This window comes from Globicephala melas, chromosome 11 (assembly GCF_963455315.2).
Source record: "Globicephala melas chromosome 11, mGloMel1.2, whole genome shotgun sequence".
NCBI classification, from domain to species: Eukaryota; Metazoa; Chordata; class Mammalia; order Artiodactyla; family Delphinidae; genus Globicephala; species Globicephala melas.
In genome coordinates this window covers 42,236,199-42,258,281 of record NC_083324.2, presented here as the reverse complement: position 1 = coordinate 42,258,281, position 22,083 = coordinate 42,236,199, and the positions used below count along the sequence as shown (strand labels likewise).

The following is a 22,083-nucleotide window of genomic DNA, read 5'->3' as shown; positions in this document are numbered from 1 at the left end:
TTAATCAGTAGCACTTCACCGTGACTGAGATGATAAACAAATCCCTGCGTCTTCTAAAACTCAAAGCCACTCCATTTCTGAATTCCTTCATGGCTGTTTTCAACATTCTGATAAAATTGTGACATAGAGTCATCAAAATGTGTCAGTGGACACACATGCACATACACACATGTATATATAAAGTTATGCCTTGTATACGGTTATTGTGAATTAGAAGGAATCTTGGGTCAAGATATGAAGGAACTGAGGCTTCCTGAGGAGCCGGGCTCCAGGTGGGTGCCGAGCGGGCACTCCCAAGACAGTGTCAGATGGGCAACGCTGGGAGTGGATCCCACGTGGTCACTTTTCAGGTGTTTATCAGCCATGCCATTTCACATTCTCAATTTCTCTGCCTGGTTCTGTCTACTTCCCGGAAGTAAATAATATCAAAAACAAGGATGAGAATCGACTCTGTGGGCAGACCCCATCGTCAGCACACATCACAGATGTCCTGGTTCAAGACCACCTGTCACAACTCACAGACTCCAGCTCATAGATGAGCCCCAGGAATAGCCACTCCGAACTCATCCTGTACCTTTTTCTCAGGATCCCTGCCACTCCTCTCCGTGAAGCAAGGGCAATCCCAGAGAGTAAGTTTTAAGGAGGTGCTTACTCTTGGGGACTGACCTTGAACTGACACAACCCTGAGGGTGAGAGCCTCTGTGAGAGGGAGCTCCTCAGAGCGGGTGCCTCCTTCAGTGTTGTGCCCTGGGCATACAGCCTCGCTGTAGTCACGGCATCTCAGTAAATGTGTGTGGAATGATACACAACCTCATTCTCACAGAACCTGGGGTTCTGCGTGGTCCAGAAGCACGGGCTCTGGGTTCTGAGATTGCTCTGCTCCTGGCAAGCTGTGTGATACTGGGCTAGTTCCATAACCTTTCTGAAACTTCTGGTTTCTCATCAATAAATGAAGGTAATTCCTGTCTCCCCTGCAAGGCTGTAATAAGGATTAGCTGAGACCATGTGAGTGGTGTGCTTAGGGCAGGGCTTGGCACTCAGACAATAAAAGTGTTATCATCACTGCTCACGGTGCTGGTGACATCCTGATCCACACTGTAGGGTCAGTCAAGACATGAGCTCTAGAAGGTAACCTTCCAATGTCTTCATTAAAAACAATGTATCACCCCGAATGCAAGATCATCTTAGCTTCTTACTGTGCTGAAGTGGAACAGTATGCCCGGCATTCACCAGTGACCTGGTCTCACTGCCTAGCAACGCACTTCCTGAAAGTCTTACAGGGTCCAGAGTCCAAGTGTGCCAGAGCCACAGACAAGAAGTAGGAAGGGAACCTCAGCCCAAGCAGACTACCCAGGAAGGAAAGAAGGCACTGGAGGAGGGGGAGGGGAAGGAAAGTGGGGCTTACTTACTGCTTTCATTTTGTGGATGTTGGACCAATACTTGAAACTGCAGCCGGAGAATGCCTGGATTTTGGGCATCTTGGTCACAGCCCTGCAGAGAGAGGTTGAAGTTCCCGGCTATGTTCCCAGGCTGCTTGTCCTTCAGCTTGAACACCTCGGGGTTGGTGGTGGAGCCTGGGATGCAGTACTCAACCCGCTCCTCCTTCTTCACGCAGTTGGAGACACTGAAGTGGAGGAAGGAGACGCTCGCCCGCAGGTGCGCGGGGATGATGAACTGCCATGTCATGAGCTCGTCCTCGGGGAAGCCGTCCGGGTAGTTGGCAGACATCAGGGTGGCGGAGCCTTCACCTTCAAACACAGATTCGATGATGCACAGGCCTGTTGGGGGTGGAACCCAAACGAGAGAATAGGAGGTGATTAGACCCTGCCCTGGTCATCCATGGGTGTGGGGACAGGGGTTAGAGAAGAGGTGAAAGTGGGTCTTAGGTCCTGAGCACTGGGTCTGGATATGGCATGTTTATACTCAATTCAAGGTAGACAGTGAGAATGAGGATACATCAGTGGTGTGTGAGTATATGTTTAATAATCAACCCAGCAGGGGAAAAAAAATAAAGCCTTAATTTGTAGTGTCTGCCCACTTCCTTGGTGTAAAGACTCCCACTATAGCTGATTTCAGGCTACCAACAGGAGATGGATGAACGTGGAGTTGGAAGGAGATGGACAGCCCTCTCACCATCACATAGGATTTTCACCATACAGATCCAATGGGCATACCTAACTTCAAAGCATAAATAGTAAAATGCAGTGTATTAACTAGGAAGTAATGAGTTTTGAGTACTTATTACCTTTGTTCCTAAACTAATTTATTTAATTGTAAGTTTATATAATTTTATTTTTAGTAACGGCTCTGTTTAATACCAGCTCACAAAATTCCAGGACACTCAACAATTGGCACTCATGAGCTGCTGTGGGCCAGCTCTGGCATACAGATACAATTGTATCTGGCATACCGATACAATGCTAGAAACTGTGAAAGAGACAGAAGATGGGAAAAAGACATGAGAAACAGAGTCATTAAGGTCTGTAGAGCCAGTCCCATTTCATTTCTTGAAAACAAGCCTCACATACAAAGGACAAAAGAGTCACCACCTGGTTTGTTTAACAGAGGAGGGTGGGTTCACACCAGGACTGGCCCACATGCTTACAGAAGAGTGGGACTTCCTTTAAGGTATTCAGATGGAATCACAATTGCCAACATCTGACCATTTCTGATGGAGAGCAAGCGTCATTTTGTAGGTTTCAACCTCAGCAAACAGAGGGGAGGGCATGGCGAGCTCACGTTTTATAGACGACCGGTTTGTGATGCTGAAGCCGGAGACTTTTCTCTTGTGGAACCACGGGAGGGCCAAGGCCATTTTCACTCCCTCTTGCATTTTGATCCGGGACACAGTGCCGTTGCTGCAGAAGGTTCCGATCCTGACCATCTTGGTGTCAACGCGGCTGCTGATGCTGTGAGTGACTCCGTCCGGGCAGCTCTCCCCCTCCCCGATCTGCCTCAGGCGAGGGAGGGAGAACTGCAGTTCTAGACCGATGTTCTTGTTAGCTTTGACATCCCAGATGAAGGTTCTGTTGAGGGTGGGCAACACTGACATTGAGGGCTGAAGATGAACCTCTCCAAAAGGACATGGACCTGACATGCAGTCTGAAACACAGTCACAAAACAATCTGGTCACAAACGCTACTGGGCCACTCACTGCCCCTCCTCAGCCCCTATAGTGAACTCTTTGGAGGGGGGGTTTTCTGGGGCGCCCACCCATCTCCGGGCTACATGAAAGTTGGCTGCCAACGGCTCACGGATGCATCCCTCTCTGGGGAAGTGCCTTGGCTGGAGGGAGCTGCCTTGGGGCAGAAAAGCCTGAGAGGTTTCCCTGCCCCTGATTCCCATCCCAGCAGGGGGTGTCAACCCACAGCCAATCACTGCCAACCCAGGAGTGAAAAGCCTGACATCCCTGATTCACATGACACAGCCTGGCAATTGTCACTCAAGCTCCAGATCAGCCTGCAGCTAAAACCACATCTTTGCTTGCTGTCCTCATTCCACCCTGCTTTCCTCACTTCTTCACAGGTTTCTCAGGGCACTCTCTTGATTCATGACTTAAAGACAAGAATTCCCATGTCAAGCTCTGCTTCTAGGGAACCAGACCCAAGTCACCTCCTAACTACAAGTTTCCCCTGCTTTTTTTTTTTTGCGGTACGCGGGCCTCTCACTGTTGTGGCCTCTCCCGTTACGGAGCACAGGCTCCGGACGCGCAGGCTCAGCGGCCCAGCAGCTCCGCGTCATGTGGGATCCTCCCGGACCGGGGCACGAACCCGCGTCCCCTGCATCAGCAGGCGGACTGTCAACCACTGCGCCACCAGGGAAGCCCTCCCCTGCTTTTTGAACGTTCGCTTTATTCCACTTTGCTTTTACGAAAGACTTGCATTGGTACTTGTTTCCGCTAACCAAAATAAATCCAAAGAGAATTTTTGCATTTATGAAAAAGGAAAGCGCAAAGAGCATTCAGTGTTTGTTTTGGAGGGAGCCATTACAGAGGCAGTGGGTACCCCTAGAGTGGCACCGCCAAGCTCCTTCCCCGGGAACGACACAGCATCTCAGCATCACGCTGCTACAGCTCTGAACTCTGTCCGTGAGCATTTGTGCTTTATTTCAAATTACTTTACACATCCGTTAGCAAGATGTGTCCTACAAGTAATTGCTTCTTTGACTTAACGCCATTTTGGCTTGTGAAAAATGTCATAGGAACACTCTGCTTTTGGGATAGCGCGGGTCGGGGAGGGGGGACCCGCACTGTTTTCCAGATTAAGCTAGTCCAGTTGGTGGATCTCTGCCCAGGCCCTACTGAAAGCCAGAGGGAGGCCCTTTGCAGTGGAGCCTGTGCTTTGGCATACATATCCTACTTCCTCTATACCAAAAGAGTCATGATTTCTCAATTTTTAGGGTGCTGCGCCAAGCTCTACCTTTTAAAACTGGTTTTTCCATCAACACACTCATCAACAGACTGAGTACGCTCTGAATGTACAGCCCCTTAATGGCTGGAACCTGGAGGCAAGGTCATCTTCTTGCCTCCTGGCTTTAATGCTGGTGTTTCATTACCACTGCAGTTGAATTTTTTTTTTCCCAAAGGCTAACACTTAATGACATCCTTTGACGTACTTTGTTTCCTAAGCCTTTTTAAAACAAAGGGAGAGGGCTTCCCTGGTGGCGCAGTGGTTGAGAGTCCGCCTGCTGATGCAGGGGACACAGGTTCGTGCCCCGGTCCGGGAAGATCCCACATGCCGCGGAGCGGCTGGGCCCGTGAGCCATGGCCGCTGAGCCTGCGCGTCCGGAGCCTGTGCTCCGCGACGGGAGAGGCCGCAACAGCGAGAGGCCCGCGTACCGCCAAAAAAAAAAAAAAACAAAAACAAAAAAAAAACAAAGGGAGAAACATTGCTATCAGGGAGGCACTAAGAGAAAGCAGGCAGCCTAATAGTGAGGCTTTTGTTGTCTCCAGCAGGGAATCTGAAAGGTGCAATGGACTTTGGCCACTGTAATAATAATCTGCAAGGCTTTATTGCTGCTCCAGTGGAGTATTTGAAACTACTGCCAACTCGAAATAGAATTATGGGAGAATTTCAGAGCTGTCTAGGACCTCTGAGGTCATCACGTCAAAACCCTAATTTTTGCAAAGCAGCCCTGGAGTCTGGGTGAGTCGTGTGGCGCTCGCAGTGCACACACTCCTAGGACAAAAGCCCAGGCTGTGTTTGGTCGACTTCCGTTCTTGCCAATGCACTGCGTTGCTTAACCAATAAAACAAGGTTAGATAACAAGGTGACAAATGCAGCTAAAATTATATTTTGTGTGTAGGTAAGGATAGTACCTATTTTTTGGAGCTTGTGGAAACTTCATTGTTTCTATCAAGCCATCTCTTTCATAAGTTTTCAACTACACTTCCCATGTGCCCTACTGGGTTCTGTGTTCTTGTGGGATCACTTACCCCTACTAAGGCAGTGGTTCACAGCTCTGGTTCCACACTAGACTCACTTGGAGGACGTTTAAAAAATACACATGCCTGGGCCACCCAAGTGACTCTGATTTAATTCCGTACCAAGTACCGGGAGTCAAAAAGGCCCGTCTCTCAGCCATGGCTCTGCCACCAGCCATGAGACCCTGGCGGTGTCAGGTTGTGCAAGCACTTTTTAATTTGTTGCTAAGAGCTTTGTTTTCAGAATGGATACACAAGTAAGAGTAGTCAAAATGATGGGCATGCCTCCAAGTTTTCTGCTCCCCGTCCAGTGCAAAAATGTTAAATAACTAAAATGATTCCTACCCAGAGGACGGAGAAGTGTAATTTCTGAAGCGATTCACACCTCATTTTCCCCAGCACAGACTTCTACTTTCATTAGCTTTAACGAGGCCATTCAAGAAGGGATGACATTGTAAATCAGTTATACTCTAATATAAAATAAAATTTTAAAAAATAATAATTAAAAAAAAGAAGGGATGACTGCAGAGGAGCTAAACTTTGAAACTTTCAGAATGTTTATTCAGGAAAGGTTTTTAAAAACAAGAGGCAAGCAGAACACTGAACTTGATTCCAGTGTCTAGATTTATAATCTAAAATTTTTATTTTCAAAACATTTTCAAAAATTGTGAGCATGGGTTTTTATTATATGGTAAACTGTGTGTGGTCTGTGTGTGAGACTGGTCTTGTGAGATGTGTCTTGTGAGATAAGATTGTGGTACCCTTTTCCTTTTTTTAAAAAATAATGTTTATTTATTTATTTGGCTGCGCCGGGTCTTAGTTGCGGCACGTGGGATCTTTGTTGCGGCATGCGGGATCTTTTAGTTGCGGCATGCAAACTCTTAGTTGTGGCATGTGGGATCTAGTTCCCTGACCAGGGATCAAATCCGGGCACCCTGCATTGGGAGGGTTGAGTCTTAACCACTGGACCACCAGGGAAGTCCCATTACCCTTCTCCTTTTTCAAGAGGGCAGTCACTTTCTTGGCTTAATTGGTTGTAAAAGTAATGCATGCTTGTAAAAAAATGACACTACAGAAGAACAGAAAAAAGACAATGAATGTCACCTGTCCCCCTCCCCTACTCACTATAGAAATAATATAAGGCTAGCATTTTGGTGTTTAACCCCCCAGACTTTGGGCTCCATATGATTATGTGTATTCAATTAAGTGGGATTAAACTATACAAACTATTCTACTAAAAGCTGCATTGTTTTCAATGGAACAAAATGACCTGGGGCATCTTTCCATGTCAAATACATAGATTTACTTCATTCTTTTAATAGCAACACAGTATTCCTTTGAATTCTTAAGTATATCAATAGTCTTCTCAACTCTGTAAAAGCTTCATTGAGATTTTAATTGTAATTGACTTAAACTCATAAATTGATTTGGGGGAGAAATGACACTTAAAAAATACTGAGATTTTCATCAAGTAACATGGTCTATCTCTCCATTTATTTACATCTTCTCTTTGGTCTTTCAGTAAGATTGTACATTTTGCTTCATATATATTCTATGTATTTATTAAGATTAAATACTTAACTAGAACTTTTGAATAATGGTGACCAAAAGCATGCATGGTGAGAATCCTTATGTTGTTCCTTGATTTATTGGTAACGCTTCTATGTCTGGCTGTTAAATATATTTGCTATCAGTTTTTTTTTTCCTGGCCGCACCGCAAGGCATGCAGAACTTTCCCCACCACGGATCGAACCCATGCCCCCTGCAGTGGAAGCATAAAGTCTTTTTTTAAATTTTATTTTATTTATTTATTTTTGGCTGCACTGGATCTTCGTTGTGTGCGGGCTTTCTCTGGTTGTGGCAAGCAGAGGCTACTCTTCGTCACGGTATGCAGGCTTCTCATTGCAGTGGCTTCTCTTGTTGCGGAGCATGGGCTCTAGGTGCACGGGCTTCAGTAGTTGTGGCACGTGGGCTCAGTAGTTGTGGCTCACGGGCTCTAGAGCGCAGGCTCAGTAGTTGTGGCACACGGGCTTAGTTGCTCTGTGGCATATGGGATCTTCCCAGACCAGGGCTCGATCCCGTGTCCCTGCATTGGCAGGCGGATTCTTAACCACTGTGCCACCAGGGAAGTCCCTGTTATCAGTTTTTGATAGATACAATTTATTGGATTAAGAAAACATCCCTCTATTTCTGGTTTACTAAGAGCGTTTTATTAAAAACATTTAAGACCATCTATTAAGATGACCAAATGCAGTTTCTTCCCTTTCACCTAATCACACAAAGCAGTACGTTAAACTTCCATCTTCCAATAAGCTCTCCTGCTCTTGTTGTGTTAGTCTTTTAATGCAATTTTTTGGGTTTCATGTATTTATATTTTACTTAGGATTTTTTTGGCATGTATGTATATTCATAAGAGATTGGTCTATGGTTTTCTTTTTTATGTGGTGGAAGATTTTGACATCAGGGTGGTAAGAGCCTTATAAAATGAACTGTGAACCTTTACCCCTTTCAGTGCTCTAGACTAGGGTTTGGCAAATGGCCAAATCAAGCCAAACACCTGTTCTTGTAAATAAATGTGGGATATTTATTGCCCATTTGTTTACCTATTGTCTATGGTTGATTTTGTGCTGTAATGGCAGAGCTGAGGAGTTGTGACAGAGACCATCTGGCACATAATGCCTAAGATATTTACTCTCTGGTCTTTTACAGAAAAGGTTTGTCAACCTACCTCTAGAATGGTTTAAATATCATAGAAATTATCTGCTACTTGGAGTTTTATAGGACTCTATAAAACTCTAACTAGCGGCCATGGCTCACGGGCCCAGCCGCTCCGCGTCATGTGGATCTTCCCAGACCAGGGCACGAACCTGTGTCCCCTGCATCGGCAGGTGGACTCTCAACCACTGCGCCACCAGGGAAGCCCTAAAACTGGTTTTAAGTACTTTAATTTCTCCTTTTATTTTTATGAATTCCTTCTTCTTAAGGTTTATTTTATCCTTTTTCTTCTCCCATGATCTTTTGCCAATTCATTTATTTTCAGTTAAAGGTGAAGAAGTTTTCTGAGCATGGCTTTGATTAGATCAAAATAGTGTTCTCCCTGTTATTGATATATCTGTTAGTTCCTAGTTGGCATGCCACCTTAAAATGATTGGGAAAGTATACCTTTAATTCTTTCTGCCTGATTATTGTGTCTTATGTCAATCTTCTATCTCAAATTATGATTAATAATACCAGATATCTGTAGTTTGTTGAATTCTGGTGTGTCATGCACTCTCAATCCATAATTTTATTTCTTCCTCAAAACACCCCTATCGGTTGGTACAATGATTCTTATGTTACAGACCAGAAAACTAAATCACAGAGCAGTTAAGTAACTCATATGAAGCCATGCAATCAGGCCACATGATCAGTAGCCCTGGCACTTGAAGTCAAACCCAGCTCCCTCAGCCTGCAAAGCTGCTGTTTTTTCCCATTGTGCCTTGTGGACCCATTTCCCCACTCTTATCTTCTCAACCTTCCAATTCTTCTGTCCTCCAACTCCCTTGACTTTTGCTCCTGCTCAGCCAGATGTTTTTAGCACATCAGACAGAGCATCACCTGAGAATCCGTAGCTCTGTTACAAAACAGTGTGGCATAGTGGTTACAGGCAAAGACTCTGGATCCAGAATACTTGGGCTCCCATCTTGCTGCTACACACCAGCTGTGCCATCTTAGGCAAGTTATTTTCTTTGAGAACTTCTCCTAGGGCTGCTCTGAGGATTAAAAAACTGAAACCATGTAAAGCACTTAGAACTGTGAATGGCCACATAAAAGCTAAAGAGAGTGCGGAGTTTCAGAACAGATCTCACCTCCCTAGCAGTAGAGGCTGGCTTAGCGTGTAAAAGAGAGGCAGGGAGGCCAAACAGTCCATGAGTGCATACTTACCAATATTCTTCTGGATCTCGACAACAAAGTGATTCTCTGGATCCCGGCAGCTAAAGGAAAAGACTGCTGTCTCTCCGGCTTTGATGGACAATGCGGTTACCTGTCTTTTAGAAATGATCTGACATAGGTTCGCTGGCAGAGTTGGGGCCCCAGGCTTTATGAGGACTGTAATGTTGCTTCCATGTGGCAGAGAAATCTCATAAGTTTCTGAAGGAAGGAAGAAAAATGGAGTAAACAGGATGATTTAGGGTTGCCAACCTGCTGCCGTCCCCTCAGTTGGTCCAGGAGGATGACCTCCTTGACCCCTTTGTTCCTTCCCCCAGGTCTGAGAAGTGGGATGATGCAAAATGAAAGTATTATCCTTACCTGCGGGCAAGAACCCAGCCACTGAGGGCTGGGCATTGACACGCATCTCTTATTTGGCTGATTACTTTTTCTAAAAATTAAAAACACTACACCACATCCTAGGTGTCTGGAGCAGTATGTTTTCAGATACCCATCTGTGCAATATTAAATAGAGAGAAACTGCCACATCTCTTCACAATATGACTGTAGGTGAAAGTCCACACACAGAAACCATCTTTCTGTAGAGAGACATGCTTGTCTGTAAAGAGCTGCTGTCCCCTGCCCAGGCCACTTCATATGCCCTGTTCACACATACATGCAGTAGTGGAGGCCGGGAAAACTTGCAGAAATTAGATACAAACATATTGTGTCAATGAACGTGGAAAGTTAAAGCCAAACAATGCTGATACCTCAGACTGGGGCTCAGCAAAATTATTTGAACAAACATTATCAAGCAAGAGAGATGGAGGTTGGTTACTAAACAGAGGGGTGGGTGCACACCAGTCGGGATGGGGCCCTGATTCACAAACAAGCCCAATCTCCTTCCCATCCCTTTTGCTTTATGGATTTTTAGGTCCTCTCAGACCAAAAGGAAGAGCTACTTTTCCTCTAAGTAGCCACTGTCCCTTCCCTGACTTGGGTTCTGATTGTGGTCTCTGGGTGGCTGATGGGCTGGGAGCAGAGGATGGGAGGCCAGTTATCTGGCAGAGGGAATCATGGGGCTCACAGAGAGGGGCTGGCGTTGGTGCCTCTGTCCCACCGTGTTCTGCACCAACAGCTGGTCAGCACCTGTTATGGCGCCTTGTACATGGAGGTGCTTGGTAATTGTTTAGCCCGTAAATAGCAATTTAACCAAAAGCTTTACTTTTTCCCTTCCTTTAAAAATTTTTTAGAATTAAGTTTGATATAATTTACACACATTATAAAAGGTCCTACTTAAGAGTTTTGACAAATGTGTGTGCACATGTACACCACCACAATCAAGATATAAAGATATCCATTACCTCCAAAAGTTCCCTCAGCGCCCTTTGCAGTCGAGCTCCACTCCTGGCCCCAGAAAACTATAAATTAGCTTTGTCTGACTTAGACCTTCCTGCAAAATGGTGTGCTTACTTACGCCCTCTCGTACCTGGCTGCTTCTGCTCAGCGTGTTTGAGAGTCAACTGCATGGATCAGCAGTTTGCTCCCTTTTATTGCTGAGTAGTATTCCATTGTCTGGAAAGACTGCAATTTATTTATCCAGGCACCTGTTCAGTGACATTTGAGTTCTTTCCAGTTTTTGCCCAACCTCGTGCTTTCATTTTACCAGAACTACTAGCCTGCTCGAGAGCTGTACTCACTTCTCCTCCCACTTAGTGCATGGGCGTGCCTGTGTTCCCACAGCCTAGCTGCTGTGTGCGATCAAATGTTTGGATTTTTGTCAACCTCCTCTTGTACCCCTCTCCCCCACCATTCACTCTGCACCAGAGCGGCCAGCCAGCAGCTCTTTATATAGGGTGGAAATTGATCTCTCAACCTGTGATAATGAAATGCAAAAATTTCCTCCGGGTCATGAGGGAAGAACTTTACCCTCTTTGGGCCTCTGTTCCCTCATTTTTAAAATGAGGGGATTGGGCTAGAAAAGCTCTACCTTCCCTGCCAGCTCATCTATCATCAGTATCCGAGGAAATAAGAAGCGATTTTGCAAATGTAAGCATTCTCAACTACGGCCCAGCAGTGACACATCTCTCAGAGCACAGGGGCACCAGCACAGCTGGCTTCGTGACTTTGTTTTCAAGAGGGCTCAGGTTTGCATTTTTGGAGCAAGACTTCTTATCTCTCTAACCTCAGCTTGTACCCCTCTCCACCTTGGTCACTGTGCTCGGGCCATCTTTGCCTTCTTTCTTGAACATACCAACCTCAGGGCCTTTGCATGTACTGGTCCTGATTTCTAAAATGCTCTTTCTCTAGCAATAGCTGGCTCCTTTTTGTTATTTGGGTCTCAGCTCAAAGATCACCTCCTCAGAGCAGTCTTCCCCGACCAGCTACCCAAAATGCTCACCCCACCCCTACCCCAGCCATCCTGTACCTGCTTTCCCTTCATCCCTGCTCTCTTCTCTGAGAGGACCCGTGTTATTTGTTCCCACCTCCCAGTATCAGAATGCGAGTTGCTGCCTACAGGAAGGCAGCAGGAATTTGCCTGTCTTTTTCAGTGGTAGTCTCAGGACCCCAACAGTGCCTGGTGCCCACATGGAAGCAGAACTGATGACCCTCCCAACAGCACCATACAAAATCTCCACATTCTTGTCTTTGCCGCATTTAGTTTCTCATAGACTTACTACCATTCCTGTGTTTCAGTTTGGGCTATAAACCTTGGTGGGAACCAGGGACTCTGAACTTTTTAATTAATAGCCTCAGAGAAAGAAAACATCCTCTGAGGCAGAAGTTTCTTTACTTGAATGCTTCATCTTCAAGCAGCATGGTCACTAAGAATCTTCTGAGAAAGATCGGAAGGCCCAGGGGTTCTTTTAAGATACCAGATTAAAAATGAGTCCAGATGCATGTTCAGAAACCCAGTTGTCAGATGTATATCTGAGCTGAGTATGTCAACCCTTGCGTTCTCTTTCTGTAATCATAAAAAAGGTCTTACCATGTTATCTGTAAAAAATTATTGGGGTACTGGGTCTCTGAAGCCTCGGCACGCTCTCCCGTGGCCTCCAACCCTGGGTCTCCAGGGGGGCTAATTCACTGTCAAGTGAAGCTGTAATCCATCTCGGGGTTGCAGCCTGGCTGGCTAGGTTACCAATTTCTTTGTCATTTCTCCTCTTTGGCAAAAATATTTTAAAGTTCCTGATTCTACAATTATGATTACTGTTACTTTATTTTGGGCTGCACCTCATGGCTTGCAGGATCTTCGTTCCCTGACCAGGGATTGAACCCGGGCCCCCTGCAGTGGAAGCGCAGGGTCCTAACCACTGGACCACCAGGGAAGTCCGGATTACTGTTATTTTTCTTTTAACATCTTTTTTGGAGTATAATTGCTTTACAATGGTATGTTAGTTTCTGCTTTATAACAAAATGAATCAGTTATACATATACATATGTTCCCATATCTCTTCCCTCTTGCGTCTCCCTCCCTCCCACCCTCCTTATCCCACCCCTCTAGGTGGTCACAAACCAACGAGCTGATCTCCCTGTGCTATGCGGCTGCTTCCCACTAGCTATCTATTTTACGTTTGGTAGTGTATATATTACTGTTATTTTAATTGAGCGTTAGACCCTAAACAGATCAGCGGTTCCCTAAGGATGGAGGTGGGAGGAGGGGATGGAATACAAAGGGGCAGAGGAGACTTTGTAGGATGAGAAAACCATTCTGTATCTTGACCATGGTGGTGATTATAGGTTGTACACAAATGCCACAATTCAGCAAAACTGTGCACTTAAAATTGGTGAAGTTTATTATGTTTAAGTTACACCTTAATAAATAAAAAAGAAGGGAAAAAAACTTGTGCTGGAAAGATTGTATTTCTACACAACGTGGCACTTAATAAATGAAAAAGGAATAATCATGACCACAGTTAAAATATGGTTTAATAATATTTTGAGGTGGGCCTAGTTTCTCCCAAGGTATGTGTAATAATTTCAAATAGCTGTAAATTAGATTTTGAGAAGAAAAAGTTGATCTTACTAAAATTTCTCCGTTCAGTTCTTCTCTCCTGTTTTCAGCCATGTCAGTATCCCAAATAATTCTGCATATATGACAATCTATTCCATTATCAATGACAGCCAAAGAAAAATGTACAATCTTTTTTAGAAATTCATTTTTTTTCTTTTAGAATCTGAAATCTTCTATTCATTCAAACATTTTCCGGGTTCATATTATGTTCCAGGCATCATCCAGGGTGCAAAAGATTTAATGTCAAAAAAAGCCCTGGAGTTCCTGCCCCCTGGGAGTTAGTAGTCCAGACTAGGGGTTTCTAAGTGGTCTGTGGAGGGCTTTAAAAATGATGAAGTTCTAAGTTACAGTAGGCCCAACATGGGACCTGGGAATCTGTATCGGAACCACTTTTTTTTTCCCCTTTATGGTGGTAGGTAGGGATTCCTTTTGTTTATTTTTTTCCAGATGGAAAACCAAACCAATCGTCCCAACTCTAATGATTGAATATGCCAATTCTTCCTTCATGAATTGTTAATGCTACTTCTGTTGTTTATATTTTTTATTTGGGGTCTAAATAACCCAGATTTTCATCCAAACTCCTTTTAGAAACAAAGCAGATGAAGCCTTGTAAGGGTTAAATGACTCACGTGGGGGTGGACTTTTAACATTTTACTATGTTTCTTTGCTCTGACTTTGAGATGACCAACCCAGTATGTTCTACGATCAGGCCACAGTTCATATCTCTCCTTCGGTGCCTCATACCAGAGAATGCCCACCTGGCTCAGAGCCCAGGGAACACTAAAGGGCTTATCCATCTTTGCAGCAGGAGACCATTTATATTACATGCTGTTTCCTAGGGTCACAGCCAAGGCTACATCACACATTGGACTTTCATTTTCAACTATCCCTCCTCATCCTCAATGATAAATATACCAGCTGGAGGGGGAGAGCCAGAATGAGAAGATAATGATTCAACCACGTATACACTTGAAATCTGGACCCTCCTTACCGAGCCCCCACTAGAGGCACTTATTCTACTGTAATAAAAGTAGCAGAGAGACCCCCCACTGCTTGAGTAAAATCACTTATAACTTATTTATCACAAATGCTTAGAGTTTGAGAACGACATCTTGGTTGCACATTTTTCCCCTCTTCCCCACTCACCACCATTAATCATCCCTTGAAACTGAAAATTCCAAACCCGTAGAATAAATCTCAGCCTCCTGCCACCCCACCCCTATCTCCCAGTCGGGCTGGCACATCTGAGTGCTTGATAAATGTATTGTAATTTAAAGAAAATGGATGGGCGTTTTCTTCTTCAGTATCTCTTTCTTTTGCTTCCCTAGGAGCTTGGTATTTCATTGGTCCGGTGTTTTGGAAGACCTATTACCCAAGTTCCCAGAAACCCAAAGCTCCAGATTCTGGCGTGATTTTGAGATCTCACAGGCTGAAAGAAATCCAAGGTGACCCTCACATTAGCAGCGCATGGGCTGTCGGGCTGGAAAGCTTGCAGGCACCACACGTGGGCACATGAGTCACAGCTCTCATCTTCAGCTCTCCTGCCTTCCGACCTCTCTTTATTAGAGAAACTAACCTCTCGGTTAGTTTCTGCTGGTGTTTCTGCCTCACCAGCGGCTTCTCGGGCGGGAATTTCCAATTGTTTTAATCACCATTCATTATTCGCATATCACAGGATATTGTACAAATGCCCTGTTATTCCTTTTCCCGCCCTCCTATGTCTTTGTAAGGGAAGTAAATGCAAGGAAGGGGATTCACCAGGAAGTTATCTGTTCCCAGATGTGTCCAATACAAGTTAAAAGACTGACAAATGTAATTTACAGTTTCTTAGACGGGTCAGAACCTGCTGCCTCAAAGCTGGGTGTGGTTTCCTGGGACACTCTGCCCTCATCCACTTTCTCTGCCCAACGAAGATGAGCAGAATAGCTCCCAGCCAGGGACTGGACACAGCCTGGGCACCAGGAAATACATATGAAGACCCATGGGACGAATTCCCAGGATGTCGAGGACTCAGACTCAGGAACAAAGCAGTACGATTGTGAATCAGCATGGCCGATCAGTCACAGTCTGCGCGGGAGTCAGATTCCAAAGCAAGCCCATAAGGAGATAATCACTTTCAGGGAAATAGCCCTGTCCTCTCTCAGGAAGACGTCACACTGCAGACCCACATCGCTCTCTCAAGGAGTCCATGGGGCTGTGGCTGGTGTCTGCTCCCCCACGGAGCAGATCCCTGCTTCTCAGACTGAGCACCAGATAAAGCACTGATTTGATTTTAGGGACCAGGTTTGCAAAATCCAATTTGTTAAATTGTGGATGCACATATCATGAGAGCTGGAGGAAGGGACACCAGCAGAAGGGCCGGCGATTCACCCTTCCACCCTGCATCCACCCCGTGGGGACACTCACACCATTTGCATGATTTCTCCCGCCTACTCCCTGCAGGAGGCAATTGCTGAATTCACAGAAGTTGAATGTACGTTTGCCTGTCTGTCTACTCCATCAGACCCCATCAGACCCCATCAGTTAGTCAGCAATTTGAGGGCACCAAGAAAGGTCAAGGTACTCTGAAGATGCTGAGGTTAGTCATTAACTGTCTGGGGGTGGTCAAGGAAGATTTCACGGAGGAAACTTAAGATGGGTCTAGAAGAATGAATAAGGAGTTTGCCTATAGAGAAACAGGTGTCGGAAGGATAGGTAGAGAGAACGGCAGCGGCAAAGTCACAGGTGTGAAGACGACAGCTTCCTTATAGCCACTCCAGGGAGTTTGGTTTGGCCAGAGGGCAAGGAAATGTGGGTAGAGGAGGCTGGAGACAGGGGAAGGGGCCAGGCCAGGAAGAGGCTTTGTTGCTGCCATGGAGTTTGGGCTTCACCCAGTGGGACCAGCATATCTTAGCAGCTTTGTGTAGTGGTGAAGAGCTTATAGTCTAGAATCTGACTGCCTGGGATCAATTCCTGGCTTGGTACCACTTATCAGCTGTGTCCTGTTGGGCATATTCCTTAGCTTCTCTGTGCCTTACTTTCCTTACCTGCAAACGGGGGTAATAATGGAATTCTCGTAAGGACTAAGTGAGTTAGTACCTATGAAGTGCTTAGAACGCTGCCAGGTAGTCAATCGATGTTAGCTGTTATTGTTGATATTAGTAATGATAGAGAGCACATTACAACTACTGCTACTGGGGCAGTACTGCTGGGGCGCTGTTGAAGGGTGTTAAGTAGGGAAACAACTGTAGCAGCAACTAGGCTCTCAATCTAAAGCCCAGAGTCCTGGCTGGCTGGGCTGGACTCAGGGCGAGGCAGGTAAGGTGCCTAGGGGCAAACTTCATCACACTCAGGATTATGCAAGTGTGAGTGCTTCCTTAAATTTTCCACACCTCCCCTGCCCTGGCCTGGCCCTGCCCACTGACTATTAAGGTCCTTCTACATGTGCTTACTCATGTGACTCCAGCATGCCTTTGAGGCTCAGAGAAGTGACCTCAAGTCCCTGTTTGCTGAGCTCAGGAGGCAGCTGGGAGATTCTGGTTTGACCTCAGCACACTTGCCCTCCCCACCCCCCAGGGTACCACACTGAGCTGCCCTCCCGTAAGTTGCCAAAGCTGGTGGAATCAACCAGCAGAAGGGGAGGAAGTGCTGCCATTGTTATGAAGTACTTGGAGTTGTTGGCTGACACGGAGGGCCTGAGCATCAACACCAACATAACCCATCTGAATGGGGCCTGCTGTGATGAGGGGGTGCCGGACTCTCACACTACCAAAGTCATAGTGTTATTAATCCAGTGGACCTGGGGCAGCAAGGCTGGCAGGCTGTGGAGGAATAAATGGTGTAGACACGCTAAATCTCTTTGATCAGGTCTGTTTACAGACCGGTAAACCGAGGGGAAAGTCTCACCAATGGCAGGAAGACCAGCCTTCTGCCTGCCTGGAAATAGTTAATTTCCCACATTCACATCAAAAAGAACCACAAGGCAAGTTGCTGTTTCAGAAACCAATCTGCCTTTCTTGGATGAGAAGCCTTTGGAGTCTAGATACCAGGCCAGTCTTAATAATAACACTGAGTACTTAGTATGTGCAGGGTCCGTGCTTGCACTTGATAAGAATTTATAAATGCCCACAGCCACCCCACAGAGCAGGTTCTAATGTTAATCCACATTTTAAAGATGACGAAACCGAGGCTCAGAGAGGTCAAGTAACTTGCCCAGGCATGTATGATTAGTAAGAGGCAGGGCCAGATTTGTGCCCGAGCAGTCTGACACTGGAGACCAGCACATGAAAAATGGCTCGTCAGCAGAGCCAGCCCTGCCCAGGGAAGTCCACACATGGCCAGGAGCCTTGTGATGAGACTGGCCTATTATAATCAACAGTCACTCGAAAAGGAATAAAACATTTCCCAGCTGCTGGCTCTCTAGGGAATCTCCAGGATATCAAAAGGGAAAGGTATTTGTTTAAAATGCACTTTGTTTAAATAGGTGCTTCGTTTAAAAATAATTTGAAAATGTGGTTTGAATTTAAACTGAAGATTTAAAGTTCCCCGGAATTCAAAATGTTTGGGGCCTGGTTCTTCTTTTGTGTGATTTTTTGGGCAGCATCTCTAGGCAAGGACCTGAGAAAGGGAACCTGGCGTGTCTGGCCGTCGATGGCTCTGTAGCTTTGTGAGCCTTGCCTGGGGACTGTGGGCATGGGAGGCAAGTGGCCAAGTTGGTGGCAGAAGGAAAGCAGCCATAATTCTGGAACAAAGCACTGGGTATAAAGGGCTAGTGCCAGGTCTTGGAAGGAAAGCATCCCCCAGAAGCCCCTGCCCGAGGGGCTCACTTCTCAAGGCCACTGTCAGTGAGATTCATGGGCGAAATCACACCTATGTTTAGGAGAGTTCCCCAAATCCCCATCTCCTGAATTTTCTTCCCCTTTACTTGGGCTGCAAGACTCCCAACCCAGACCTCTGGTTGGCTTGGCAGGAAATACCTCCTCCTGGAAAGAGACTCCCACCTGTCCTTCCAGGTATCTGAGCTGTAAAGCTGCTCGTTCATTGGTTTGGAGATCAGGCAGGACCTGATTGAGAAGGCACACCAATGCTCCCCCATAACCCTGTCCCCCTCCCCACTCCACCCACCTTACTCCCCTGGCTGGCTTGGGAAAAGCAGCCTCTTGCGGTAGCAGGGCAAATCTTTTTTCATTCTCTTTCTCGGAAGTAAAGGGAAGTGGGCTGATGGCTACCCACACAGCATCCCCACAGAGAAGCTGAGTGTGGGGGCTAGGCCAAGCTGGGGGAATTCTTCAGGCTATTGCTGGAAGTATGGAGGAACAGGAGGTGACAGGACGGGGGATCATCCCATGCCCTGGCCCCAAATAGCATGTGCACCTCCCAAGTGAAGAACTAGCCTGCCATTCCAACACGAGAGCTTCATAGGCTCTTTAAAGGACAGGGCCACGTTTTAAGCCCATACACTAAAAACACTGCAACAGTCAGTTAACACACCAGAAAGGATTGAACATCGACTACAGTTATAAATAAAGTGCCTGGGGGTGACCAAGTGCAACATTGCATCAGGGTGAACTGGGACCCAGGCCTGCACTGGCGGGGCAGGGGTCAGGGCAGGGAAGAAGGCGCAGGAGGAGGACCAGGGCACGCACAACGGAAGCGGAAGGCCCGAAGACAACTTGGTGCTGCGATTGCAATGAAGGCTGACTTGGGCCACGTGACTCAAGGTAACGGTGAGCTGCTCTCCAGGCCGGGTGCCAGCATACAGAGATGCACCAGGCTGGGCCCAGCTTCGGGGAGTCACATCCACGGACTTCAGAACTCAAATGACAACATGTTCTCACCCCCTCAGTGAGAGACGCATGGTTCCCTTTAAAATAGTTTACTATTTCCATAGCTCTGAGAACAATCATAGAGGACAATAAAGTTCAAAGAGCAATTTTAAATAAAAGGAACCATGGGCATTCTTAGTCAATCTGACTTGTTGGAATAGTTTATCAAAACAGGGACCGTTGTGTCCATCCATTCACTCCCTACTCTTAATTCCCAAACTCCCTAGGAAAGAAATTTATATGCAATGATGCAAGTTAATTTTCTAAAGTAACTGAATGATTCTCCAAAGTGGACACTAGCGATCAACTGTCTGCAGGGCTTGTGCTTTGAATTACTTTTTAAAGTGGTGATGGGTTTGCAGGGAGCCATCCAAACCTTCTGTTGTATCTTTCCCTTTTATGATCAAAGACACATGCCATATTGGAGACGTATGTTAGAGATGCATTACGAGGTCATGAGCCCTGTCTGGGCCACAATCTGGAGCAAATGAACACATCTATGTATAAACCCCTCTGGGACTGTGGCCATTTTAAGGCTTCTTGCCGCGATAAGACCCGGACTTTAACATTTCACTCCACGTGGAATGGAATTGTACTGGGTGGAGGGATGATTTCAAAGAGGCTCACTGAAGTAGACAAATCTGCATAATAAGAGACTTTGCACGTGGGAATTGCAGAATTAAACAACAAATATAACTGAGTTTATGACCACTGCAAATAAGTCAGGATGATATGCTAAATTGCCATAGGGCCAGTGTAAATCACATTAACATTTTATGAAATGTTAAAAAGATTCATTTTGCCAGACCTTGAAGTGTGAGTCATGACGAACTTGAAAGTCACTGAGGATCACAAGGACAGATGGGGAAGAACCAAAGGAGCAGAGTTAAAAAACCCATCTGTATGTGTGCTCAGGGACACGAACAGAATGAGGGCCCTTTCCCTTCTCCGTCTGCCAGAAGTTCAGAAGTTACTGAAATTCCCATTTTTTTAGTGTTCCCTGAGTCCTTTGCCAATGGTCTCACCTTGCCATCAGAGATTAGCTGTTCAAGTTCCTCTGATAAAAAGCTAGCAGGGAGATGGTTAAATAAGAATCTACACTCATCAGGCCTAACTGCTGCTGCTTCTTTTTTTTTTTAATAGATTTATTTAATTTATTTATTTATTTTTGGCTGCGTTGGGTCTTCCGTTGCTGTGCGTGGACTTTCTCTAGTTACACGAGCAGGGGCTGCTCTTTGTTGTGGTGCGGAGGGCTTCTCATTGCGGTGGCTTCTTTTGTTGCGGAGCACAAGCTCTAGGCGCACAGGCTTCAGCAGTTGTGGCACATGGGCTTCAGTAGTTGTGGCACACAGGCTTAGTTGCTCCGCAGCATGTGGGATCCTCCCGGACCAGGGCTCGAACCCATGTCCCCTGCATTGGCAGGCGGATTCTTAACCACTGCGCCACCAGGGAAGCCCTAGGTCTAACTGCTTCTTAACTGCAGAGACCCAATCTCCTGATCACTTAGGGGGACAGGACTGGGGAGTGTGGGCCAGCCCTACCCCAGGGGCCAGGGCTGCAGCCAACTGGGAATACATCCTTCTGTTTAAACCTCTTGTTTTAGGGAGTAGGGGTTAGTACCTTTTGTTGTTGTTATCTCCAGCAATCTTTTAATATTTTTATTTAAATTTTTTTCTTCCAGTTTTATTGAGATATAATTGACATACAGCATTGTAAGTTTAAGGTGTACAATGTAATGATTTGACTTACATGCGTCATGAAATGATCACCATGATAAGTCTAGTTACCATTGTTTCCAGCAACCTTAAAGACAGGGGTGGGGGTGGGGGTGATCCATCCTCATAGCCTGACTTGGAGAGTAAGTCTTTGAATGAAGCTCTCTCAAACGACCATGGGCCAGTCAGTACAGTGATTCCTCCAGCAAACCACGTAACCCCATGGTAAAACAGGTCAGCAAAGGAAGCCTGCACACTCTAGGAGATATTTGGGGCCAGAAAGACACATGCTTTCTGCATCCAGAGGGGTCAGGACAGCCCCCAGGAGGTGTCATGTCAATGAGGAGGGCCATTATGGAAGGTACTATGTCAACAAGGACAGTCGTTATGGAAGGTGTATGTCCACGAGGATTGCTGTTACAGAAGGTATTAACATGGGAGGCGTTAAATCAGTAAGAATGGACATTATAGGTGTTCAGCCATCACGGACGAAATTATATCAACAAGGATGATCATTATGGAGGGTGTTACATCAACTAAGATGGCCGCTATTGGCACCTGGACAGTTCCAGTGGTGGCACTAGCTAATGATCTTAAGATAATTATGCCATAAATTCAGGGAGGTGAAAAACTGAGTTGAGGGACCAAGAATGCTGAGCTAGGGGTTTTGAGGAGGCACATTGTGTCTGTAGGTGGAAGAAAAAGTAGATGGTTATTCCTGAAAGGGAGAGAGGCTGTGGTTCAGAGTACTTTCCCTTTCATGACCCGTATTCCTTCCTCACAGCAGGAGTTGGTCCTGCTGCTAAGTGCTATTGCCAAGGAAGGAAGAGGAGGATGGGAACAAAACTCAGTTAGAAAATCCCAGAGTAATGTGGCATTTAATCATCATTCAAACTACATTCTGCTTCGCGCCTATAGCTGGTCTCCAGTCATGAATCATAAATTGAAGGATTACTCTTCATTACATTTTTCCAGATAGAGGATCACTTTGCAAGCTGTCTTTTCAGAGATGGTGGGAGAACACTTTTATTTTATTTATTTGTTTTTTTTACTGGGGTATAGTTGTTTCACAGTGTTGTGTTAGATTCTACTGTACAGCAAAGTGGAGTTCCCCGTGCTATACAGCAGGTTATTATTAGTTATTTATTTTATACATATTAGTGTATATATGTCAATCCCAATCCCCCAATTCATCCCAGCCCTTGGTGTCCATACATT

At 45.8% G+C, this 22,083-nt stretch overlaps 1 protein-coding gene across 1 annotated transcript in view; it reads right to left on the bottom strand.

Moving 5' to 3' along the window:
* CDCP1 (CUB domain containing protein 1) overlaps positions 1–22,083 on the bottom strand; it is a 55,394-nt gene that overhangs the window by 21,109 nt on the left and 12,202 nt on the right. The window contains exons 2-4 of the mRNA XM_030845396.2: positions 9,347–9,553; positions 2,740–3,102; positions 1,410–1,778 (exon numbers count right to left, since the gene is read on the bottom strand). Of these exons, the coding sequence (XP_030701256.2) occupies positions 1,410–1,778; positions 2,740–3,102; positions 9,347–9,553 (939 nt within the window). The remainder of the gene's footprint in view (positions 1–1,409; positions 1,779–2,739; positions 3,103–9,346; positions 9,554–22,083) is intronic.